Source organism: Anguilla rostrata, chromosome 1 (assembly GCF_018555375.3).
Source record: "Anguilla rostrata isolate EN2019 chromosome 1, ASM1855537v3, whole genome shotgun sequence".
Taxonomy (NCBI): domain Eukaryota; kingdom Metazoa; phylum Chordata; class Actinopteri; order Anguilliformes; family Anguillidae; genus Anguilla; species Anguilla rostrata.
In genome coordinates, this window is record NC_057933.1 from 27584094 (window position 1) to 27611092 (window position 26999).

General features: G+C 43.7%; 1 protein-coding gene and 1 long non-coding RNA gene across 15 annotated transcripts; both read left to right on the top strand.

Moving 5' to 3' along the window:
* Window positions 1-1804: 1804 nt before the first annotated feature.
* LOC135241807 (uncharacterized) lies at window positions 1805-4170 on the top strand. The gene is made up of 3 exons (XR_010326120.1): window positions 1805-2039; window positions 2803-2987; window positions 3642-4170. It is a non-coding gene; the product is annotated as an uncharacterized LOC135241807 (long non-coding RNA).
* Window positions 4171-4568: 398 nt separating this feature from the next.
* On the top strand, window positions 4569-26364 carry LOC135253588 (homeobox-containing protein 1-like). 14 transcript variants are annotated; one of them, XM_064333069.1, is made up of 10 exons: window positions 4569-4811; window positions 13383-13952; window positions 14175-14260; window positions 14954-15064; window positions 16834-16987; window positions 17822-17904; window positions 18358-18453; window positions 19505-19599; window positions 20287-20358; window positions 21723-26364. In XM_064333069.1, the coding sequence occupies exons 2-10, from the start codon at window positions 13384-13386 to the stop codon at window positions 22023-22025; spliced, it is 1569 nt and encodes a 522-aa protein (XP_064189139.1). In that variant the 5' UTR covers window positions 4569-4811; window position 13383; the 3' UTR covers window positions 22026-26364. The 14 variants fall into 14 exon arrangements, with proteins under 14 accessions (XP_064189139.1, XP_064189177.1, XP_064189195.1 ...); XM_064333107.1 differs by having other exon boundaries at window positions 19508-19599; XM_064333150.1 differs by having other exon boundaries at window positions 4570-4811; window positions 21882-26364.
* Window positions 26365-26999: the final 635 nt, after the last annotated feature.

The window sequence follows — 26999 nt, forward strand, 5'->3', positions numbered from 1 at the left end:
ATAGCCATCTCAACCCCTAGGGTCACAATCTGGTGGGTGTCATTCGCAACCTCAGGGGCCACAATTTTGTCATCATTTGCAACCTGTAGGGCCACAATTCTGTCATCATTGGTGACCTCTGGGGCCACAAGGCTGTCATCAATAGCAACCTCAGGGGCCACACTGCTGTTATTATTAGTGTCCTTTGATGCCACTATGATGTAACCATTTGCGACCTCAGGGGCCACGATTCTGCCATTATTATCAACCTCTGGGGCCACAATTATGCCATTATTAGCAACCTCTAGGACCACAATTATGTCATCATTAGCAACCTGAGGGACCATGATGCTGTCATTAGCGACCTCTGGGGCCACAATTACGTCATCATTAGCAACCTCAGGGGCGACAATGCTGACATCCTTATTAACCTCTACGGCCACAATGCTGTTAATGAAATTATGTTATCATCGTTGGCCATCTCTGGGGTCACAAAACCTTTAACATTATGCTCTGGTCAGTCCCATCAACATTCAAAGAAGCTATGGCTGAGACTTCTGGAGCAGGTCCATCATGGTCACTTTTATCGTCAATTTTCTTTAGACTCATACAATAGGTCAGTAGCGCTTTCAAAAAGCACTGGGCTTCTTTCCCTTCCTCTAGTGCTTTGGTGAATGTGTCCCAAGTCCTCTAAAGAAATCTATCAGTGTGTAAATAATAGCTTTTATATATGTAACTTTAAGCTAGTTTTACAATTGTGGAAGCAATGAGTGGGTATGTTTATATGCACACTCACATATTCCGATGTTATTCCAAGCAACCTCTAGGGCCACACATTTTAAAGTCATTTTGCAAGATTAATCTCATATTTAAAAGCCACATTTCTGAGATTTTAAAGTCATAGTGGAGCAGGTACTATCGTATAATTTTGTTGTTTATTCATAATGGAAGAATGTTTGAATTACATTACATTCATTTTTAAATGAGGCAACATTAGCCTATGGAGGGCAAGGGTTCTTATGGAATGTATATGGCAGCTTTATGATAACTTAGTCTTTATTTCGTTTTTTTATTTTATAAACAAAAATGAAAAATCATATAAACAACTGTTTTTTATTTATTTTATTTTTAGCCTTGAAACAAAGTGACATTTCAAATATTACGCTATTTTTAAAAAATGCTCATTATTCGGTTATTTACCCTCTTGTACGTCGAATGTGGGAGTGGCTATGGGTTTGGGTGCACTTCACGCTGGACCACAAATAGGCCTAGTTCAAGTTTCCTACTTGCTGTCCCACAGTTGAATAGACTTATCTTTCATTTCTTAATGAGGCAACATTAGCCTATGGAGGGCAAGGGTTCTTAAGAAATTTGTATGGCTGTTATCAATAAATAAATGGATGAATTGAAAATGTGGGAATATATAATTGTGCATAAGATAATAATAATTTCTAAATAAATCTACAAGAAAATAGATCCATAAATTAATTAATTAATTAATTAATTAAAACTGAAATGGTTGTTGCGTACAGGTGGACTAGTATGGAAACTCGTGGTGGTTGGCAGTATGTGACCGTTGTTGTAGTTTCAGTATAGCAACTGGTTAGTAACTTACGTTTTTAAAGCATATGAAAGCTTCGGAATTCACAGTTGTTGCATTAATCGGTGTAATTTATGTCGTTGAACAAAACGTGAAACTCTCTTAACTTTATGTAAACAAAGATTTTATTTTCGGCAGAAATTATCATCTCAATGGGGAAAAAGCATTGGAAATCTGCCAAGGGAACTCACGGCTCAAACCCCCTTCCGGGTTTTTAGGACTACAAAAATACGTTTTTTGGCCCTATCCGTCTTCCGTATAATCCACCTACATCAATGCGCATTTATTTTTCTACTGAACCTCAGAATTCGAATTTCGTATGTAAAATGCTCTAAAACCGTTGCAGTTATCCCTGACACTTGTAAGCTCACATTCAGTAGGCTTTCTATTAATTTCCGTTGCTCACTGCAGCAAGGTTTCCTAAACGATCAAATAATAGGAACGACCCCTATTTAAAAATGTAAGTAGTGTATGTAGTGGCTGCCTGTTAGCTAAGCTGCAACACCTGCTCTCTTAAAATCGCAGAAACCGTAGGCTGTTCGTCCGACTGCAGGCAGCCAATAGCCTAAAGCCAACTTTAGACAAATTCGGAAATGTTATTAGAAAACGTAGGCTATTTGTTTTAGACATTCGTAAAATTAATTGTTAGTTCAGCTATTTTAAAAATAAACACAACAGAAAATCTAGCAACTTGTCTCACAAGACCATAACCTTTTATTTTATTTTATGCAGATTTATTTAATTTACTGTATCATATTAAGTTATGCAGCACAATTTTGCATTCTAACTAGAAAGTGGTATCGATAAGATGATGAATTTTGATGCATGAATGCGCGATAAAAATTTTAAGAAATTAAAAAGCCTCCAATAATTGTGTCACTTTCCCAATGTATTTGCATTTAACTGAATTTAACAGTTTCAGGTAAGCCTAATAGCCTAGCACGTTTTATGCTTACCCAAATTGCTTTGTGGAAAAAGTTACCAACGAACAGTATAAAAATGTCTGCTGCATCTGTAAATTTTTATAAACCGATACCATCATGTGACAGTGTGGAAATCTTGCTGTCAATCATAATCTGCTTAATTAGTGGTCGTATATAGATTAATGGGGAAGGGCAATAGATCATTTGACTGAAAGGCTCTGTTGACCTGTTGAGGGATGACTGTATTTCAGAAAACTGCCCTAGATAAACTGGTGTCCCTTGTGAATGTTGTGATAACAGATTGATAACTGGAGAAAAGGCTTAGCACACATAGGACAAGCCACCAGGGTGCTGCTATGCTTGAGCAGACTAGGAAAGCAAATGAGAATCAACCAGGGGTGTGGGACCGATGTTCTGGCAGTAGATCCTTTGTGACTGAGAGGCACAGACGCTCGAGGAGTTTGAAGAGAGGGAGTTCTAGACTGGTGAGTACCCACTGTGGCCAAAAATCAGTCCATTGAAGGGTAGGGCTCAATTCCATTTCAATTTAGTAATTTCAGGAAATTCACTAAAATACAGTTAATAAAAGCAGAATCCTCATATAACCTTTTGGGAATTTTTCAATTTGTAAATTAATTTAAATTAATTTACTGAATTGAATTGGAATCTGTCCCAACCCTGGTCACTTGTAGTTAGTTAAGGGATCGGAGCAACCAAAGGCAAAATTGGTGGAGGATGCTGCTACACACCCAGCACCAGGATAGAAGGGCCAACAGACTGTATTAGACATTCAATATAAGGGGGGTTGGGGGGGGGGGGGGGGGTTAAGGATAAACAAAAGTAAAAAATATAGGCTTGTAGATATTACTAGCAGGCAGCAATATCCAGTATAAATCTATTACTCACAAATCTATCTAGCATAAACTGCTGCCATGGTACTAAATTTAAGTGCTGGACATTGAACCATATATTAATATTTAACCTAGGTGAATATGATGAAGTGTAATGTAATATGTCTGAAATTACTTTCGGGTTTCAAGCAGTAGCTACAGAGGTGTTGTGTTATGTACTTCAGTAGTGAGATACAAGTTTATGTGTAGTACTAAAGCCATTGTCTGTTTCTGCTTGTCAATCCACAGCGTTGTCCTAAGTGGCTCAGTGATTTTGGTCACTGGGTAAGGGACAGTGACTTTGGGCGCTGGGTAGGGTCACTCTCCCCAACCCGGAAAGCGATGTTGCTGCTGGAAGCGGCACTGTGGCTCCTCCTATTGGGTCTGCTGTCTCAGCTCAACCTGGGGCTGCCCTGCCTCCTGCTGTCTCTCTCCTACTGGCTCTATAATGGGCCTTTCCACATGGCAGCCAGGAGGGTCTTGCGTGGGCTTCACAATAGGTTACATTTTTTATAGAGTTGCGTTTTGTGTCAAGACATAATTGATGTGCATACATTCTCACATCAGTAATATTGTTACCGACACTTCTTAATTCTATTTGTGCAAATTATTAAGAAGATGCTCATAAACATGCCATTCTAAATTTTTTCATTATTATTTTATTTTTATTTATTTAAAAAATATATATATTGTCATTATTGAATGGTTTGTTGGATGATCCAGATTTCTCTTCCTTCTTCACATTTCACAGCAATTAAACATCATAAGTGTTTTCTTACATGTCTCAGCAAGCTTGTTCTTTGCACACATCTAGTTAGGATCAATCTTAATCTAGTACCCAGTAAGGCAGCACTAAACAAACCAAATAACAAAGCGTTATGAATGAAAAACATTCTCATCTCATATTTGAATCCTAATCATATACTGAGTTCCTAATATTTTGGAACCACTGCAGTGGTTTAATTAGTAGGTGTATTAGTTTGGGATTTTTCAAATTTAGCGTAAACTAATGCGTCCCAACATTACTAATAATTTGGAGGTAAGTTATGCTAAAAGTGTTTATTAATGATTAAGCTATATACAGTGTACATTTTGGAAACGTTGGAGTTCTTGTACATCTTGAAAACGCGTAAGAAATGAAAAAACGCCCTCCCACTGTCATTGAACTACGATTCCCACAAAACCGTGAGCCGTTTTCTGATAATGTCAATATGGCTGCTGTAAAACAGACAAAGGCAAGAGAGTCTCGCTTCGATTTGAAGTCAAAATAAGGGGCAAAAAGAAGGCTGCACGGCTTTGCACACATTTCGGTTGCATGTTTAGTAACGTCGTCTGAAACGTTAAATGAAATTAATTTAGGACGCATATATTATTCCGTTAATGGTCTGGCAGGCGGAGGCCCTTGATTCACAGATCAAGGTAAGTCTTTGTATAGCTAGCTGGCTGGCAGCTTCGACATTCCAGTGTCTATCTAGGATCTGCTAACGTTAGCAATAGCTTGCTACCTAAACTAGCGAGCTGGCTAGCAAGCAATTATCAGTTGTCCTGGACGCCACACTGCAATCAATTATAAATAGCTACCTTGCTTACTATGCATCTTCATGATTTATGTATATCTAGCTAAGTACGTTAAACTAGGCGCTAGCTAGAACGGTTCATTCGACAGTTTACCAGCTGATGAACAAAAAGTGCAAGGAGACCGTGGCGTTAGCTTTCTAGCTAGTTGTTAGCTTTCAAGTTAGCTAATACTAGTAGCTAGCAGTGCATCAGATGCATGATGTGTACAGTTGGGTAATTTATTGCAATGGCTGGCGGCAAAGAGACGGTGTGGCCATGTTTAGTTCGCATCGCTAGTTAATTATCTAGCTACGCAAGGCTGACACATTTAGTAACAATGTCTTAACATTCGCCTACACATTGCTTGATGCGTTTTGTGATTGAGTGGACTAAAGTTCACTTTATCTAGCTAACTTTAATTGTTTGTATAGGCTAGTTGCTAGCGGTATGTACTGTAGCATGTTGTAGACATAATGATAGCTAGCTTTTACTGTTTAGCAGTTTATTTGTCCGTCACATTGGCACGAAAAAGAGGGCGTCGTCTAGATAACATTGCCATAGGTAGCCAACTTGATATAACATTAGCTCACGATTTAATCATCCACCATTTAGTCTAGGTGGATCTATCATCAAGAGGGGCAGCTATCCTGGGTTTATATAGTCCGCCTTGCAGAATAATGGATTTTCTATGGGGTCAGTGCAAAAGTTAGTTCTTGGAAATACTGCTTCGATTTTTTCTTGCGGTGCTTCAAGAGTACGGATGATTATTCTTAGTGTCGCTACATTGTTGATAACTATAATGGATTGTATCGGAATCAGATTAGAGGCGGTTTTCTGTAGTTAGCTGTTACGGCGTAAGAGGTTTTGGAACTCCGTACCCCGTTCCCTTCCTTTTTAGGGATCTGTGTTTACCGGGACAATGGAATGCCTTTGATTATACGTGGATCGACGTATAATTGTTACTGTGTAGGCCTAAGAGATATGAAAGTATGTGAACTTGACATCACAGGACTTCCATTGCAGCAGGACGGTTTGAATGGCCTAATTGTACTGATGTTTGTAATGACATATCAGTCATCACGCCTTATTTGTATTCTGTGTGAATCAACCAGTTTCGAACATTTCCAAATACAGAAGTTTATACTGACTAGTATTGACAATGGCGAGGGAAAATGGAACAGAGCATCGAGGTAAATTCCAAAGGCTTTAAGTAACCTCAGGTAGGTTAAATTGCCGATGCTGTGATTCTGTCCACAATAACTTTTTTGTGATCCAGTAATGCTAAAATCCTGACCTGAATAGAATAGGGTTTACTCACACCTCAAAGTAAAGATTTGGAGTTGAGTTTAATCACAGTAAGTGTGGGAGACACTTAACGGATTGAACTGGGGTTGAACAGACTCAAATTGCTGGTAATAGACAGGTCCCATTGCTTGTTCATGCACCTTCAGTAAAACTATTCTGTTATGCCAAGAGTCCTCATCTGGATTTGAAAGAACGCTGTAAAAGAAACTACTGTTTGCACTGAGAGCAGGAATAATGGCACTGCTGCAAGACCAGCCATTTGCTATTCCTCAAACATTTAGTTCATATGCTAATTACCTAATTGACTGCTGCTACTTTTACAAAGAGCCAGGTAAGTAGGTCAAATCGGTTACCGGGAGAAACCAGTGTGCTTTTCTCTCTTCTTAAATTAAACGCTTTTTCTTGAACAGCTTTATCAGTTTTGTTGCGTAATCACAATACAAATTTAATAATTTTCCAAAATCAGAGATTTATGAAGCGGCTGAAGTACTGTAGACCTGTGAAAATATCTTGGAACTGAGAGCACTTTTATTTTTGCTGGGAAATACGACAGCAGTGAAAGCAGTCAATTCGTCATTTGTTTATCTTTTTGCACTCTTCATAATTTTTTTTTTCCTGTTTAATATGCATGCAGAATAGTCCTTCAATTTCAGTCAGCTGTTTTTGCACAGCTCAATGGAACTGTTCAGCGGGAAATGGAAATTTTCCACATTCATTTTCGAGCCTTGTACTATTGGAGCGATTGTAGTCTTTAGGTAGTTAATGAGTCTTCACAAGCTAATGCTTGACGAGGATGTTACATTTGAACAAGAGGATTTTCTGCATGCCCTCAAGAGTTCTTAGTGCGGCAACAAGGTTCCCATTCACTTGTCAGGGAATACAATTGGTTCGTTTCTTCCTTTGAGTATGTCTTTTATGTGCTTTTTCAAATGGATGAAAATCAATAGTTTGTCCCAGTAATTTCCAATGATCGGATAACATATAAGAAAAGAATCCCAAACATTATAGCCTAGTAGCAAAACATTTATATGTCCATTGTTCCATAGTCCGATGACAGTATTCTCATATTCCATAGTAATTGTGAGGGTTTTTCTTTTTTATGTTCAATGCTGTTGAATTTTGCTTAGAATTTGTCTGAGTGAGTTTGTTATGTTTAGCAAAGCTGAAGTTTTTACCCAATCTTAAAATGTTTCCTAGGCTGCAAAATATAGCTTAATACTGTATTTCCAAGCTGCTAAAAAATTGTGACGAAGGTGATCATTTCTGATAATTTGGTGTCTGCCATTTTCTGTGTTTTTATTTATTGGTTACAAACTGTTATTACATTACATTTATATAGCAGGCCCTCGACCTACAATTTTGGAGAAACATAAGTGCATTCACATGGTTAGTATGAGTAATAGTGCCAGACCTGCTTAACCACTGTCCCACCAGCAAGTAACATTGTTGCATCGCTAGTGCAGGCTAACTGGACTAACCAAAAATCAAAGCACAAATGATAAATACAGTGTATATTCATGACAGTTCCTAATACGATTAATAAAGGCAATGAAAATATTACCTAAAACCATAAAATACCTTAACCTGTATAAATTGGTGCAAAAGTAGGGAGTGCTATAGGTCAGGGTTGTGAGGAGAATAGAAATGCCCTCTGAAGAGGCGGGTCTTCGGTCTGTGTCGGAAGGTGGCCAGTGATTCTGCTGTCCTGACCACTTTGGGAAGAAAGTTCCACCACTGTAGGGCCAGACGCTGGGAGAGTCCTCCATGCAGGGAGGGGAGAGCCAGTCTCTTCTATCTTTCAAAGCAGAGACATTTGACTGGGTTCTAGTGTTTCTGAAGGTTAACTGGATGTTTGGTTAGTACTAGTATTGCTTAATACTCTCTCTCTTTGCAGGGCCTTTCAGAACAACTCTGTGTCACTAATTAACAAGTTTGCCAAAGCCAGCTGCTCTAACCAGTTTACGTTGCACTTCCTGCACAAATGGCCAGATTCTTTTTTTTGGTCAGATGCTGCACATTGACTTAAAAAAAAAAAAAAATTCTTATTTAAGCAGATATTTTCTGAAGTTAAATGTCATCAAAACAAGAGATGAAAAAAACTATGGACAGTCAAACATGAGAGAGGGAACAAAGAATATAGGCTAAGTTGAACTCAGGGCTGAATGTGTAACTGCCATTTCAAAGCATTTTTATGCACATGAATTTTGTATGTATTCTTATCCAGCAGCTCTCATTGTGCATGCTGCGGGCTGGCCAGCCCAGAGTAAATGCAGTTATTATTAGTCTTTAACACTTTGCATAGGCTACTTTGTCGGCCACCGCATGCCTCTTATCTCGCATCATCAAAATATCTGTCGCTCGGCAACCAGCGCTGTTCTTCAGACTGTATGAAGATGTGGAGGCTTTATTGAAGGTTATACGTAATATTTATGTTAAGACTGCTGCTGCCTAGACAGTGTGCTGCTGGGCATTCAGCAGTTGATCAGGATCGTATAGCCTATATTCAAGTATTATGGTTGAGTATATTTAAGCTCAAGCAGTGTTCTTTACAACACACTTTCAACGTTTTAGCTTCAGTACATGTTAAGCTCGTATCTGAACATCCCAGTACCACAAAGGCGGATTGTCATTTGCAAAATAATCAACCTCCTATTTGATTTTTAGATAAATATTTGTTTGTGGGAGAAACAGGCGAGAATGAGTTTGTATCATAACAGTTAGCCTACATTTATTTGGACTTGCTTTGTAAGCACTTTTGAAGCAAAATTGATTCTAGCCTCAAAAGAAAAGAGTTTGCAGATGCATCAGATGTTGGAGATATTTTAAAGTTCCTGAAATTGGATGGTGAAGACTGTTAAAAAAAAAAAGAAAAAAAAGGTTGTTTTCCCACTTTTAGCTGAACGAGTATAAGGGATCCCCAGTCACTCGTCAGCAGAAATATAGTTTTCTTTTAATGCTTCCCCCCCCCCTTTTTTTTTTTTTGCTTACACTGCAACGTTGTTCCCGGCTTCCTTTGTCGAACTGGGAGAGCACAGACAAAAACGTTATCTCCTCCGAAATGCAAAATGTCAGCTACCGTTTTTTTTATTGCCGAAGAAGATGCTTAACGTGCAGCTCGACAGGCAGACTTGCCAGAGCCTGACTGACCAGATGCCTGATTGCTGGTGTGCAGCGAGACGCTGGCGGACTGGAACCCTCCCATCCCTGGGCTGCTGGCCAGAGTCACCACTACTGCAGCGGTCCAGATTAGACGCCGGACCGTGGGATCCGATCGTTCACTAGAATAGTGCCTAAACCGGTTGAGCCACCCGGTAGCTCTCCCTCGGTTTCAGATTCTTGGCATGATGAAAGAAAGTTTACAGTAAGGTATGGAAGATGTTGAAATTGTTGTAATGGCTTACAAGTGCACTAAGGGCTTAATTTCTGCTACACGGAGTACAGTGTAGGCTAATCTTAATATGTCAAGGTCCTCTCCCAGCTGCAAAAACAGTAACCGACAAAGACGCAAGCTTTCATCCGCTTGTGTGTTTTTGTGAAAAGATGAGCTGCCCGCTCTTTTGATAAGGAAATTCTTATTCCCGCAGAACTACTAATGAGATAAGGAAAACTTGTCTTGTTTCTGCTCTCCTCTTCTGAAGGTCAGTATTCTGGAATTTTCCACCGCTAAGAATCCTTCCCCTTTAGGAGGGGCATATGACGGTTCTATTCATCTGTGTTCAATGAACTTGCCCTGTCAAAGGTATAGTCCCCCATAGGCCGTTCGAGCAAAGCGCTGTGTTTGTCGAGGAATCGCCTGTTCGACCTGGTGATCGCTTTTCGGCAACACAGGTTATGATGCGTAGCCTGGCGTGGGAACCTGGAAAAAGCAGTGGAGGAGAGTGATGTATTAGCTGTAGGGCAAAGAGCCTGCGGCCGTACACATCGTACCCGTATTGTACACATCTGGCTTAGGAGCGGAATACATTTACGGGATGTTTATACTCAAGTGGACCAGAGGAAGTGTGTGTGTGAGCGAGATACCACTTTACTTTTCTAAATAGTGACTGGTGGCATTTGCACTGATGGAGGAAAGTGTTTTGATATTGTGAAGGATATTTAAATGTTCCATTGAAATTGTGTATTGAAGAACCTTAGTGTGTAAGAGAGTGAGAGTGAGAGAGTGAGTGAGTGAGTGTGAGCGTGAGTTAGAGAGAGAATATCCTCTTCCCTCTAGAAGACGTAAACGAATAGGGTGTTTACACCACCCAAGTTGGAACCGAAGCTATTTACATCTGCTAAAAGTTAGCGAGGCCCAGGCTATGTTTACGCTGTTTCCATATGTACCTTGGTCTGGGCCAGCACTCGGCCTCTCTGTTGGCTCGCCTTCTCTGCTGTGATTAGCGTAGTGCGGCGGTGTCCGCGTTTGCCCTTGGGGAGCATCAGTCGATCCGCTTTTTGCTTACGCTTCGAAATGAGCGTCGCGTTCAGGGCCCAGGTGAGGCGAGGTAATCGCCTCTCATTCGCTGCGTTAATTGATCGGGTTCAGCGGTGAATGTGAAATGCTGATGGTGAAAACCTGCAGACCCCGTGCCAGAGTTAGGATGCCGCTGCAGTTGAAGCCCGGCTAGCGGAAACATGCGTATTAATTGCGATTTCATGGAATGAGAACTTCCCACAGGCTTCCTGTTTCATTGCATGACCTTGAGGAACCCTGGACAAACGGGAAAGGAATCGAAAAGGATTTTGGAGGCTGCCATTTAACTGTTCTGAACTCATGCTATGAAATGAGTTGCGAGAGTGCATCATACTCCCCAGAACGGGCTCAGGCCATTTCAGTGGGGCCCTAGGGTCAGGTTTGACCATAGTGTCACCCAGGAAGGTCAACTATTTATTCTTCAGCACAGGTTTTCCTTCATCCAGCACAGGTTGTCTTCCGTCTAGCACTGGTTATCCTCCGTCCGGCGCAGGTTATCCTCATGTAGAACAAGTTATCCTCCATCCGGCACTGGTTATCCTCCTGTACAGGTTATCCTCTTAACACAGGTTGTCCACCAGCATTGATTCGGAAATTGCACAGTTGACGTTCAGGCAGCTTGAGCATACTTGGTGTACACTAATGATTGAGGGGTATCATTATTGACCCCAGTGTAATGCTTGTCCAAAACCCCACAATTATTACAACCGTGTAACATTTTTAGCCAGTTTTTGACTCGTAATAACCTTTTGCTTCAGATAATTCCATGCTATTAAGAGTTACAGTCCGTGTGGGCACTTTTAAACGAAACGAGAGGCTGGCTGCCCACGTTCATGACACGACGTGCTAGCCTGTGATGGCCTGTCCAGATTACAAGAAGATGTTTGCAGTGATGGGACAGGATGGGCCTACAGTTGCGATTGAAAGAAATCTGTTGCCGTTCCCCCAGCTGCAGGTGTTTGTTTTCTCGGCTACTCTTTCAGTGAGCTCTCAAGTCTGCAATTAGAGAGCCAAACCCTTGTGTTGTTTAATGCTGTGCATGAATGGTGCGCTTTCTCTCTCAAGAAAGCGTTCGTTCTTTCAGGTCGATGAAGCCGATTACCCAACATTACACCGTCAAGTTCCTCAAACAAGCCCATTTACTCCCAGTCCAAACGAGCTTAATGAGCTGCACTTGAATGCTAATTGCGTGTAACTTTGTTTGCTGCTAACTAAAACGCAATTAAACGTAATTCGAGCGGAGTGGCTGTAATCAAAGATGAGCAGCGAATCCGGTGGGTTTGGTTAAGACGTCGAGCGGTCGGGTAATTGTTTTCTGGGCGCAGGGACAGGTGTGCTTGTGTAAGGCTAGTGAAAATGCAAGCCAGAAATGTCACTGTTTCTTAGCATGAGGGGGCGTGGTGCACTGAATGTCATCAAGCCGGAGGTGGTGCGAACCTCAACGTGAAATATGACGATATTGGAAAAGCATCTTCAGAGATGAATGCTTATTGCACGGTTTCTGGAATGCCCGTGTGCATTTTTGGCAGTAAGAACCAGCAGGCCGTAGCTCTTTATGATGAATATCTTTAGCGTAATTGTTTAGCTAGATGTCAACGGGCGCATTTTTCCAGGCGCTTTGTTATTGGGGCTCATATTTCCTCTAACTTTGGTCTTGATTTATTTCCGAAACTTTGTAAGAATGAAGTAGCAAGTTCCCTCTTCTCCATAAATCCCACATCATTGCTTTCCAACACTGAACATTTTATCGCCATTTCATGCGAGCAGTGTTGTGCAGGGTAGCTCTAAATTGAGATTGTGCTCTGTGTCTGCTCTGTCAGATATCAAGGTGACACCACAGATGTTCGATGAACAAACCAGATGGCCTGCTCCTGCGGCCCTTCTGTCCTCTTTCTTATTCAAGGACGTTTCCAGCTGTCCGTGTTGCTATGCTGGCTGTGGATTCCGCCTTCAGCCATGCCCCGGAATATGAATTTTCATAACAAGCCAGCAAATCGCAATACTTTGATTCAGGAGTAACAGAGGTTAAGGATATGCTTTTGATTATTTGGTTTGCACACGGTCAGTCTGGTGATTTGTCATGTTTGTTTGCTTATTTTTTTTTTTTTCCCTGTATTTGTTGAAAGTAGATGATGCTTTTTGTTTTTTTGTTATCCTGCGACAAGAAACAGATTGTTCGGGATGCACTCCAAACAAACTGACAAAAAATTGGCGGTAGCTGCTTGTAGAAGAATAGGCACTCTTCCCAATACAGAAAGCTGACTTTGGGAGCCAACGTCAGTGTTGAAACTGCAATCGAGACTAGAAAAACTGGCACAAGTAAAAGAAAAAGGTGCTTTCCTCTCAAAACAGCCTTACATGGGCCATTCAGTTACCAAAAAAACGCCACCGCCTGTTTGTTTCATAAATAGCCACTTGCTCAGCGGGCTATGTGCAGACACATTTGACCCAGAAGCCCAGATTCACATTAAGCGTATGGTATGTGTTCATTTCACCAAAAATGTACCTTTTTTGAGTTGCCCATGCCCTCACTATTTAAAATTAACTTCTTCCTCCCACCCCTTTTTCTCCCCCTCTTCTTTGTCTTTTCCTCTCTATCTCCCTGCTTGTTACCTTCCCCCGCTCTCCTGTCGTCCTCTTCTCCCTCCCTCCCTCCCGGCCGGCCGGCCTGGCAGAATGTCCCACTACACAGACGAGCCGCGTTTCACCATCGAGCAGATTGACCTGCTGCAGAGGCTGCGGCACACGGGCATGACCAAGCGGGAGATCCTGCACGCGCTCGACACCCTGGAGCGGCTGGACCGCGAGCACGGGGAGAAGTTCGGCCACCGCGCCGCCTACGCGGCGGGCCCCAGGGCCCCCGGGGGCCCCGCCGCTGGCGGCGGCTCCGCCCCGGCCGCCCTGTCCTCCTCCAGCAGCAACGGCGCGCCGGCGGCCTCGTCCTCCACCGCCACGGCCACCGCCGCCACCCAGACGCAGTACCGGAGCAGCCTCTCCCCGTCGCCCACCAATGGCTACGACGCCTCCCCGCCGGCCCCCGCCCCTTCCACCGCCGCCGCCGCCGTCGTCGCCGCCCAGAACGGGCGCGACGCCCTGTCGGCCGTGCCCAACGGGAAGCTGTCCCCGCCCCGTTTCCCCGGCAGCAGCGGCGTCGGCGTCGGGCCCGTCGTCCCCGCCCGGGCCTACGCCTACGACGTGGCGGACGAGGAGATTGAGATCGACGACAAGGTGGAGGAGCTCATGAGGTCAGTGGGCTGAAGTGCGAGAACGAGCCCTCTTCAGCACAGCCGGCTGCAGCCGGGGCGTGAAATCCGTGTTTAATATTAATGCGAGTCAGATGTGCAAAAAGGAATGGGATTCATAGCACTCTCTCACCCTTTCTTCACATCGCTTTTGTTTCCTGTTTCTCTTATCCACTGTCTTTCTCTCGCTCTCTCTCTCTCCTTCTCCCACCCCCTTTGCCGCAGGAGGGACAGCAACCTCATCAAGGAGGAAATCAAAGCCTTCCTGGCCAACCGCCGGATCTCCCAGGCTGTGGTCGCCCAGGTCACAGGTGCGTAGGACCACTCCTCCCCCTCCAGGAATGACACCACTTACCATTCACGTTTACATTTATGTTCTTAGTTCATGGATCTATAGATATGCCGATGAGCTATTTAGTATCGTATAAATATTGAATTAATCACAAGATTACCACGGATGTATGTATACCAGACAAGGTTGATTTTAGACGCGGTTGCTGAACGCTGGCGTTAGTGGACTGCTCGGTGGCTCATTTGGTTATGGCAAATCCAGTCCATGCCAGGGCTGACTGTGGCCAGTAGCTCCACAGGGGGCAACACGCAATTGGTGATTGCATCGCCCTGGGGTATGGAAGAGTTTGGTCAGTTAGGGGTCCGTGTTTCATCAAAATCTAGCTATCGGGCACCCGTGGACTGCAGGTCATAGTCGTGTATGAAAGGTCTTTCTCTGATGGCACTATGCCAGCTTTGCTGTAGACTGTATTGTGAATAGAAATAGCTGGTGACACCACACGTTTCGGAGTAGAACCACGAATGTCTACGCTTCCTCAAATTGGCAGTGCGGTTTGTCGAACGCAGTTACGGTCGCAGATAAAAATAGTTTATTAAATATAATGATAATAATGGCACCAGTTTGGAACCCCCAGTGGACCACAGTTTCGGGCCTACTGTTGTAGATCTGTGGTGTAGTATTGGTGGTGATTTCTGTGGTGCTTCTCTCTCAGGGATCAGCCAGAGCCGGATCTCCCACTGGCTTCTGCAGCAGGGCTCGGACCTCAGCGAGCAGAAGAAGAGGGCCTTCTTCCGCTGGTACCAGCTGGAGAAGACCTCGCCCGGTAATGCCCCCCTCCATCCCCATCGCCAGAGCACACCGCCCGCCCCGCCCGCCCCGCCCGCCCCACCCACTCAGTCCCTTTACAGCTGTTCGATGCGATCGATCCATTATTAAAAGTATGATGTTTTTTTTCCATCCAACGTGTCCTTGTTTCTGTCTGTGCTTCCAGCTGTGTCTAGTCTCTGGCATGAAGCATCGTCTGGTGTGTGTGTGTGTGATGGCGTGGAGGGGGGTGGTGGCGCCCTCTATGGGCTAGGAGGGGCATGGCACTCCCCAATCAGAGCAGTGAGGTCCAGTGAATTTTTCCAGCAGCATGGGATGTTTGACATTATACATAAATAATGTAAAATGGATACACAGTCTGATTTTTACCTCACAATTTGACTCAAAGGGGATTTGAGTACATTGTTAGAGGAGAGACCTCAGTTAAATTTTTTGACTGTATTTCTTTAGTATTCCCTAACATGCCCATTGAACTGGTCTGTTGGAGGATGGTGGTGCCCCTCAGCCTGTTGAATTGAGGCCGTATTAATATTTTTGTGGATGGCGTGAGATCATGGGGACAGAAGGATCATGGGAGAAGTACATTTGAGATTTGATGTTCTCCAATGAAATTTGGCAGTTGAAACTGAAATTAAGATTGGCAACAGTCCTGGATCATTTCACTGTTTTGTCACAGATCATAATCACTGTTTTGACATTATTCTTAACATAGCACTTGTGCCGGGAGAGACTATGAGGCCAGCTTGGAGACTGACTGTTTTGACTAGTGGTGTCTGTTCTGTGTGAATAAGTGTGCATTTCTGTGGACATTACAGGTGTGCGTGAGAGAGCGAGAGAGAGAAAGAAAAGAGTCTCGCTGCACTGGTGTCCTTCAAATGACGGGCTATCTGCCAATAATGGCTGCAGAGACTCCATTATTTATGCGGTGGGGTGCAGGGTTCAGGGTGTTCTTATTAAACGCTGGGGGGAGGATGACTTCCTGCCGCTGCGGTGGAATTTCGCACCTTCCTCAGCCGCCTGGTCACGTTGCCGAATCAGCCCCCAGATGGAGAAAGATTTTATCCAATGAAATTGGTTGATTTGAGTCTATTTGGAGGTGTCACACATTGCTTCCTAACAACCTGTGATAGCCAGCCAATAAGAAATAATTATCACAACTCAAATGAAAGCATGGCAGACATACAATATGTGGGGAAAAAAATGATTCTGATTATTGGAAAATGCAAGGCATTTGAATCTTCCGAATATTGCCAAGCTCAGTTTACAAGGCACCGGAAGCCAGCCGGGTGAGCTTCGTCAGGATTGGGAAAGCCGAGTTGCGGCTAGCTCTCGGCTTTGCTCATGGTGAGTTTTGGTACTAGCAGAAGAGTGCGAATCGGTGCACTCCATAACTTAATCGCCAACACTCCTGTTATAGGCAGGCAAGCTGTCATGAATTTACATTGTTTTTTGTACGCAATGCCATATCATACATCATACATTACCTGCATTATGATGGGGACTACAACTGGAATTGGCCAGTCGGAGGCTTTGCTTTGTTGTTTGTGTTTGTGCAGGTGTGTTTTTGCCCATTGTTGTCGAAGGACTGGTTTTCCAGTCATAACGTCAGGGGTCGGGTCGGGTGCAGGGCTCACCGGCTCTGCTGACGCTGCAGTGCGGCTAGCGTCCCTGGCAGCTGATGTTGCGGCTGACATTGCGACGCTGTCCTCGTTGCTCCGCCCCATGTTTTGACGCCGTTCGTGTTGCTGCCCCTGTGCCCCTCCCCAGGCGCCACCCTGTCCATGCGCCCTACCCCCTTGGCCCTGGAGGAGATGGAGTGGATGCAGACTCCGCCCCCTATAAGCTCCGCCCCCGGGAGCTTCCGCCTGCGCAGAGGGAGCCGCTTCACCTGGAGGAAGGAGTGCCTCGCCGTGATGGAGAGGTGAGACCTGAGAAGGAGAAGGAGGAGGGGAAAGAGTTTAAAGAAGAAAGAGTGAAAGAGAGCATTGTATGTCTAAGGTTAATACCATGCATATGAAGTCATATATACCATGGTGAAGCAGTATTAAATCAGTTAAAATAATAATAACAAATGCATGTGAGCAATAATCAAGGGGCCAAGTACTGTAAATGGCCATCAAAAGGCATGACTTAGTGTCATGAGTGTGATGACTAAAACAAGACTTGAATGTGTCATTATTTTTAGTTTCATAGTTCTTTTTTTTTTTTTTGGCACCCGGCGGTGAAAGAAAATGTGTCATTGTTGCCATACCAAGTGGCCAAATACAACATACCATTGAAACATAAATGTAGACATTGGAAAAAACAGTATTGTGATAAAACCCCTATTCCAGTTGCAGCATTTAGAACCTATGGCTCTAGAGTCTAGACCCACTCCAGAAGCATTTATACTTCTAAGGCACCTATCCACTACTTTACATCTCTGCCAAACAAATCAGTTGCCATTTTGGTTCTTAAGATTCACCACACATCAGCTGAAGTTGGCAAAGATTTATTTAAGAAAACGATGAAACTGGGTGTGGTTATACAGAGCCATAATGGCGGCTTGGCCAGAGGAACAACCATTAACATACGACAATCAACCAGTGATCGTGAAATAGGGTTATAATAGTTGTGACATTGTCTGTCATCATTCCGCAGGCAGGGGAGGGAGAGGGCGGGGCTGTCCGTACGCAGCCAATGAAATCCCAGCGGGTGAAATACCCGTAGCGCGCTGCTTCTGGGTGAGAACTCTCACCCCACGCTCTCTTTCCAGCTACTTCAATGAGAACCAGTACCCGGACGAGGCCAAGAGAGAAGAGATCGCCAATGCCTGCAACGCGGTCATACAGAAGCCAGGTGAGACGGGCGGCCAGAACGAATCGGATACGCTTGCGCACACTGTCGCGCCATCGTTAAATATGCGAGAAAGTCATAGTCAAGCAAACTGATTTGATTATGCAAATCTACATTCCATGAGTGTCTGGCTGTGGCCATATGAGGGTTTAGAGCCGTTTGTGCTGCAAGTGCAGACAGATGGCGGAGGTTTTTTTTGAGACGGCGTCTGAGAAAAATAGGAAGTGATACATACAGAGGTAGCTCATCCCTGTCCTCATTTTCCCCGTGTCCAAAAAAAGGTTCTTGTCCCATTCGCTTCCTGTATCAGTGGTCAGTGCTTCACTGTAGTTTTGACTGGATTATGACTGAAAAACATTTTTTGTGTTTAATTTTAAAATAACTGACATTTTTTTTGTTGTTTAATTTTTTTGCGTGTTTAATTATTGATGTGGGAGCATTATCTGTTTTACCCAGGGAAGAAACTGACTGAGCTGGAGAGGGTGACTTCCCTGAAGGTCTACAATTGGTTTGCAAACCGACGGAAGGAGATCAAGAGGAGAGCGAATATCGGTAATGTACTGGGCTGTATGGACGGGGGCCATATCTCCGGGTTCACTTTAGACAGCGTAGCATCTGGCTAGCCGGAGATAAGGGGGTGCTCTTACACGCTTCTGTCAAGAGGTTCAGTCACTCATGCAGACCGAAACCACATAAGAGACAATAGTTGTGTTCCGCTCCATTGCAGTCCTTATTTAAGTGCTTGAGACGTCGCTGCTCTTCCAGCACCATTAGGATTATCCTCTATTGCAGTGGTTCCCAACCTCAGTCCTGGGGAGCCCCTGTTTATGCTGGTTTTCGTTCCAAGCACAGTTGCAGACCCAGGATTTTAACAAGCTGTTAATTTTTCTTAATATTTGCTTTTCATGTCTAGAGGGATTATTTACCCTCTTAAGCCGCATTGTCACAAATAGCTGGGGTGAACAATTCCTCTAAACATAAAAAGAAAAATTATCAGTTTGTTAATATTCTGGGATTGCAGCTCTGGTTGGAACAAAAACCAACATACACTGGGTGTCCCCAGGACCAAGGTTGGGAACCACTCCTCTATTGGGACTCAGTCACGTGTGGCTCTTCTATAAGGAGTTAGTGACCTGTGGCTCATTTATAGGGAATCAGTGATGTGTGGCTCATCTGTACGGAGTCAGTGACGTGTGGCTCATCTATAGTAGGTCAGTGTTCTGTGGATACTCCATTGCAGGGTTGCCCAACCCTGTTCCTGGAGATCTACCGTCCTGTAGGTTTTGATTTCAACCCTAATTTGACATTCCTGATGCTACTAATTAGCAGCTCAACAAGATCTCTGGCCGTTGAATGTGGTGGGCTTTATTAAGGTTGGAGTGAAAACCTACAGGATGGTTGATCTCCGGGAACAGGGCTGGGTGGTCCTGCTCTACGGAGCCAGTGTTGTGCTGTTCCTCAACAGGGGCTCTGGGTCCTGTGTAGGATCCCACTGATGTGCGTATTATTTATAGGAAGTCAGCGATTTGTAGATTTTCTGTAGGGATGCTGTGTCATGCGGGAAACGCCTGATATGTTATGGAAAGCTCTGTTTTTTTCGAAGAAGCAGCAATCCTGGAGAGCCACGGGATCGATGTTCAGAGCCCAGGGGGCCACTCCAACAGCGACGACGTCGATGGCAACGACTACTCCGAGCAGGTAGCGGAAGACAGAGGGTTCCCTCAAGTCCCTAAAAACCTTGAAAGTGCTTACTTGAACGCAGAAAATCCAGTGTTGTGAAGCCAGAAGATACTTGATTTTATGTTGGTTTAATGCACTTAAGAAAAGCTGCTGCACATCCCACACAATGAAATTCCTAGCTGTAGTGAATTCGGTGACATTATTGTTCTGTTTTCAAAGGCACACAACCTGGAAAACCCTGTTAAACTGGTTACACTGTAAGAGTGGGATTTTCAATACAAAAGGTCTTAATGGTTTACTCTAGTCCATTATATGATCATAATTTATAAAAAAAGGTCCATGAAAACTTAAGAAATGAAACTAAACACCCTGAAAGTTACTGGAAAGTCTTGAGTTTTGAATTACAAATAGGAACACTGAATATCAGGTTGTCAGTGTCTTGTCCGTGCAGCAGCATTGCAGCTGTTTCCTGGTCAGGGTTAAATTGCAATGTATAGTAATACCCAGTTCACTGAATGGTTCCCCCTCCCAAGTACATGGAACAGTCCATTCTCAACCCAGCCGCAAGCTTGCTGCTTTTGAGGGTTATGGGCAACGTTGTAAGGGGAGTGAACACACATTGGCTCGGTCCATAGGTCCTTTGTACCTTTGATTGATTCCAAATCGTAACAACTGTGCAAAAATGACTTTCGTAAACTATTGCAGGCCTGCGATGCTGTCTTTTTTGAAAAGAGGCCATTCCCCCGACCCAGATTTGACCTCTCCCCGCCCACACAGGTATGCTAGACGCGCAACAGAAATGTTTGGAGCTGTCACCACTTTCTCAAGGTTGCCATTTGTGAAACACCAAAACTAATTGAGTCAATCGTTAAAGAACATCTTTCAAAACCTCTTTGACAAACCATGGCGATAACATTCCTGGGCCCAAACCCTACACAGAACAGATTGAAACAGGCTTCTGGATGCTTACAGCTCAAACGTAGCATACCTTTGTGGACATGCCACTGGGTTTGAAAGCTTTACAGATAAATATTATGAAGATGAAATGTATTAGATAAATATTTCAGGGTTTCCTGTGTTTGGGAGGAGATGATTTAACAGGCTTGCAGAATTATTTGTAATGAAAAATCCCACCTGTGCTTGACAGTTTTAGACGATTAATTCCATATTCCTTTTGTTAAAGGTACCAACTTCTAAATGAGGAAAACACATTTCATGAATGAACAGCACTGTATGTTCGTATACTGAACATCTTTTAAAAAAATGTATTGCTGTATTAGTGTATGATTTTATAAAAAATAAAGTACAAATATTTTAAACATTGCTTAAATGTTTTGCCATCAATTTGATTGATCATTCATGAATGACTGATGCCAGTGTGACTGATTGTTGCATATGCACTATTTCACCATCTTCATTAGAGTGGAGGGGTCGTGTAGTGAATTAATTACTTATTTGAATGGGGAATCTGGTAAATAGGGTAAATAAATTGAAACGACAAGAGACCCTTTATGTAGGGAACAATGCTTTCCTGCGAGTTAAGAATTTTTGAAAGATTCGATTAAGTGATCACTAACAACTCTCCGTAACACGTTTGCGTGACTGAGTGGTTTAAGCGCTAAGAGTTTAAGAGCAGAAAGATTAACCGATGAAAGGGTTTAACCTGCTGAAACCCAAGCCGAAAACCAACAAAGCGTGAAAGGAATGGATTTGCCTTCGTGCCGTTGGAATGTCGGTTGCTTGACTAAGTTACACTTTCTCAAACCAAAGTCTGGGCTTCAGTCCTCCTTGAAAATTTTTTGAAAGTTTGAATGTTCTAGATTAATGAATAAAACGGACAGGGGTACCTTAATTTTGTCCAACAGGTGCAACAGTGTTAATGCAGCACAACAGAGAAGTATTAGACCTGCATCTGACAGTATTGAGCAAATACAAGCACACGGAGTAGTATTACAGTATTAGCCAAGTGTGACAGTGCAGAGTAGGTGAGCTTTACGCTGAAGCCTTCATTTTGTCTTTGAAAGCTATTTTAGTTCTTCCCTTTGCACCGCACCAACCTAAAATCAAATGCCCTAAAATAAACTGCCCTGATTTCAGGGGGAGCGGTGAAACTAAAAACGAATCCTTCTTGCGATTTTTAGGTGCCCGTTTTGCCGCCCAGTTGGCTGGCGGCCAGGCCCAGCCTGGGCAGCGCGGGACCGCAGAGGGCCCCACCGGCTGGACGGCCGGGCGCGGGGCCGGGGAAGGCTGAGGGGGGCCCCAGACTGACCGCTGTCTCCTGGTCTCCCCCATCCCTCCAGGACGACAGCAACAGCCACGGCGAGCACCAGGACCCCATCACGCTCGCCGTGGAGATGGCCGCCGTCAACCACTCCATCCTGGCGCTGGCCCAGCAGGGCGGGGCCGGCGGCGAGATCAAGACGGAGGTGCTGGACGACGACTGAGGAGGCGACCCGCGCGGGGGGGGGGTGGGGGTGGGAGGAGGCGGTCGGGGAGCAGGAGCGCGGGGAGGGAAGGGCAGCGAAGCGAAGTGAGCGCGTGCGATGGGGCCGCGTTCGCCGTGGGGCGGGAGGACTAAACGATGACCAAAGCCGCGTGTGACACCGTGTGAGTTCCTGCTTCACGCCCAAAGCCACCCCCCACCTCATGTTCTCGTGGTCATGGCAACCCTGCCTGCTCCTTGATTGGACTCCACACGTTCCTCTTCTATATATCTACAGGTTAAGTGTGAGTACAGCATAACCACGTACGCTTTTGCCCATTAGAAAGTTCATTTCATAGGACCCCACTCGCCTCCCCCTTGGCATGGATTCTGTTCACTTTCAGGGTGTTTTGTCTTTCCTTCACTGTAAAAAAAAAAAAAAAAAAAATTCTGTCTTAAGTGTTTTAGTCTCGTAGTCTCGAGATTTAAAATCTTATTTCTTTCTCTCAAGTGGAAAATATTATCTTGTTTTAAGGTACTTTTTGTTTGGCAAGTGAAATTGCCTGACCCCATTGTCAAATCTTGGAATGAATCAAACTGTCCCACTGCACTGGCAGTCGTTTTGTTTTGTTCAGTAAAAAAGCAATAGAAATAAGATTTTAAGTGTAAATCTAAGACTGAAATGCTTAAGTTTATCATTAACCTTTTTTTTGTTTTCAAAGTGTTTTGTTTGAGCACCTGATACAATAACCACCTCCGGACGCCCGACCCCTCCCTCCCTTCCTCCGTCTCTCCGTCCCTCGTGAACGGGTGACCGAGGAAGACGGCGTCCCTCTCTTCCTTGGTTGCACTTCCGTACCTCCGTATCCCACTCTAGCCCCCCCCCCCGTCCTACCTCCCGCGCGATACGGTGTAGCGACTGGTGCCACGCCCCCCACCCACCGGCGCTACCTCGCGCACGACGTTCCAGTAGAACAGGCGTCGCTTCTCCAGTTAGCTCACGTACGACGTAGCAGAAGAACGCAGGGTTGGAAGTCTCTAGCTTGTCTCATTTCGGGAGGAGACCCGAGGTTGCTAGCATAGCGCGTTTTAGAGAGACGCTAGAGGCCGTTAGCGTAGCAGATTTTCTGAGCGAACGCAGAGCTTGTGCCACAGCGTGCGAGCCTTCGTTCCCGTGGTGATTCAAGAAAAAAAAGGGACATTATATATTTTGGACATTTTATGTTTTGTTTTTTTTTTCTGAATCATTGCTCAATCAAAATGAGGGTTTTTTTAATTTAAATTTATGAAATACAAATGCTTCTGTGTGGAGAACGTGACTTTAAAATCCCAAAGCGATCAAAAGTGTGTTGAACTACAGGAGGAGGATCTGCGTGTCATAGACTAACTCAGTCCCAGGCGGCACGGTGCTCGGGTGGCTGGGGGGTGAGATGGCCGTGATCCCCGTAGCTGCTTAGCTGGGGGGGGGACACATACACGCACCAGCCTCCTGACAGTCATGCCAGCAGGGGGCGCCACCCCCAGCAAACACGCAGGCATGACAGAGCCCTGCACTTGTGAGTCGTAAATGGAAATACATTTGACTGTTGCTTGAACCCAAAGTGATTTTAAAGTGGAATTATTTAAGAACATAGCAGATGCTCCTGCTGTCCAGAAATGCTTATAATACATACTGTTGAATACATTGTTTTATATCTAATTAATTTACCAGACACTGTTATCCAGAAATACTTTTTAAAAAGTATATAAGTACATTGAAATTGGTTACTAAGAACACTACAGAATATTATTATGAACATACATTGTTATAGAGGCAAAACTGCTACGGTCACTAGTCGTAGGGATAATTAATGGTTCAGCCTTCCCTGAGACATCAGGTGGGCTGGAAATGCTAATCAGTCCTTTGGTCTTATAAGGGTTGTGTTGGAATTGATTATGATCGTCTGAGTTCCTTTTCTGCTGTTTGACTGTTAAATACCGTATGGCAAAACATTCTGGAGTGTATGCCTCCTGGTCAATATTGGTTAATCTAATGGTATGAGTTTCAGATGCTTCATAACCACAGGCAAGACGTTTGTTGAAGGAAATTCTGACTGACATGTTGGATAGTAGTATCCAATCCCAGGAGAACAACGCATCATTGTCTACTTTTTTTCCCCCGTTCTTTGTCCCTGTTTAAAGAACGCAGATTATTAATCGACTGGGCATTAGGCACATGAGGGGACAGACTGTAATGAAGCAGGCGTGGTACGGTGGTTTGTTTCTCTGGAATACGGGGGAAGACGGAAAAGCTAGCAACTAAACGGTCATTTCCCCCTTTGTGTGTTATCCTATTGGCTCTTAGGATGCTGCTGGCAACGTGAAATGAAAAATAATAATTTTTTTTTTGCTTAAGTACTCTCTGTCATGTACTTTCTTAAAGTACTGTCTGTTGGATGACAGCTAAGCTGACTGGCAAATTGTGCCGCTTCAGAATCTTTGAGGCACTGCTATCAAGTAACCTAACGCTTGTCTCTATATGAAATGCTTGTTGTACAAGGTAAACAAAAAAACCTTGAAAAATTAATCAGACAAAATGTATTTTTAATGTTTTTTTTTTTGTTCGGGTTGTTGTTCTTCCTGTGTATAATTCTGCTAAGCAGAGATGTATAGAATGAAATGAGACGATTTTTTGTTATGTTTTTGAAAACTTTTGTTGTTAAAAGCCAAAAGTTTTAATATTGAACACTTTTGTTTGTTTCTTTTCCATTTTATGCTTTTTTTATGTAAACTACCTGCCTGTTTGTGTTTTTAACTGTGATTATTCTTAAAGGCAAAGCACCCCCGGTATTTTAGGTAAAGCTTTTTTCTGTTTATTTTAATAATTGGTAAATGATCCCTGAATTAGTAGTAGGACTTATTAGAACAGCGCATATCCAAACTAAGACAACCCACTGGAGCTGCAGGGCAGCGGTGGCATTGGACTTGCTGTAGCCAGTGGTCAGCCATTTTAAGATGTGTGCCTTGCTTCCACTTAAGTCTCTATTCCACCCTGCCAGGGTCCTCAACCTCAAGGGCAGGACAGCTAGCAGACTTCACACCTGTGTGCTGTCGCTCTGCACTCTCCTGTATATTTTATCTCGCAAACATTTAAAACGAAGACCTGTGTGTTCTTCAAGGTACTCCCTTTTCTCAGCTTCCATGTGTTTGCGTATGAACCAGTGTTTCTCAACCCTGGTCCTGGGGACCCACTGCTCTGCACGTTTTAGATGTTTCCCTGCTCCAACACACTTGATTCAAATGAATGGGTCGTTATCAAAGCTTCTGCAGAGCTTGATGACGATCCATTCTTTTGAATCAGGTGTGTTGGAGCAGGGAGACATATAAAACGTGCAGGGCAGTGGGTCCCCACGACCAGGGTTGAGAAACACTGGTATAAACCGTCTCTCCGCTATTAAATTGACTCACACGTTACAAGTGTTAAGGTTGATATTATTTTAGAACTTGAACTGTGTCAGAGCAGTTGTTGACCACAAGCAATTGGGTATCGAAACAAAGTTTGGCTTCCTCCAGAATGAAAGTAAACGTCGAGTGTGTTACGAGTTACCATTGTTCCGTGGCAAACATTACGAAAAATGTGTTTATACATGAAAATATCGTATAGCTGTCAAGCAGGCAGAATCAAGTATTAATCCAAGCCTGTGTGTGTGTGTCTTGTGTGTAGTATCGGTATATAAATTGTGTAAAAAGAAACAAAAGACATATTTTGTGGATAACTTGGTATTGAGGGTGGCTGTGAATAACAGAGTCGTTTTTTCTGGCCTTGCCGATCCGTCGGCGGTCGTGGACTTGAAACTGTGCTCCGCTATGAGAGAAAACAAACGAGATGGCAATAACAAATCAAAGTCCTTGGTTTGGAACGAAGAGACTTCAGGACAGACTGTGTCGGCCCAGGGGCTCGCTCACTGTAACTTCACAGAGCGGTTGTGCTCCGAGCCTGTCGATGTGGGGAGGAAGGCATGACCCATGACCCCTTCCCTGAACGGGAGTGCTCTGCCTTTAATCTTCCAGGGCTCGGAAACCTTACCTGTCCCTGTCACCTGTCCTTGTTGAATATGTGGACAAAAATAATACATATAAACGAGATAAATTAAATCACTGTTGTATCATTATGAGAGAAAAATTCCTATATCTTCTATTTCAGAATTTAGTGCCTTTTTTGGAGAGTAGACTGTTCTGTAATTAAAATGTAGTATACAGTGTACATGCTTTTGTTACTATTTTTGTTTCAGAAAAACTTTTTTTAAAATGTGTTTATTTCGGTATTGTACTTACTAGAGAATCATAACTATATCAAATGAACAATAAATATGCAACCGATCCGTTTTGCGTGGTTAATGCGTTCCGGTGTCCGTTTCTCAAACGGATGGAAGCGGGCGATGCCACAGGGGGCATCGGAAACCAATCAGGAGTTACTCTTTAGAACCAGCCACGCCCTATACTGCTGTAGATTATCTTTAGCGAACTTTCCAGTTTTCACCCCAGCATCATTTGCTTACACAAATCCACATGGTGTGGATGTTTTGGCTCAAAGTATCCAGATAATGTTCATTCAACTTTCGTAGTGTAACAGCAACTAGACGTACACTTAAAAATGAACTGTGCTAATTTGTCATTTAATCTGTCATCAAGTTTATGGGAGCAGTGTGTGACTGGTTTTTAACTTCCCTTGGATCTACGCTGGTCAATAGATACTAGCAAGTGGAATGGTAAGTTACAGGAAAAAAAACTTTAAGGTGTAAAAATTTAGGGGACCGGTCCATTGAAAATCCTTATGGTTTGTACACTTGTGCTGGCCTGTGGAGAGCTGGTGTTTCTTTATTTCAGGTAACTGGTGAAGGGGTGGCTGGAATGTCATGAATATTTAATAAAGTGTGAGAGAATACTGTGCTTATAATTTGTTGATACAGCAGCATGAACATTGAGATGATTGGCAGAATTAACTGCTTGTCAACCT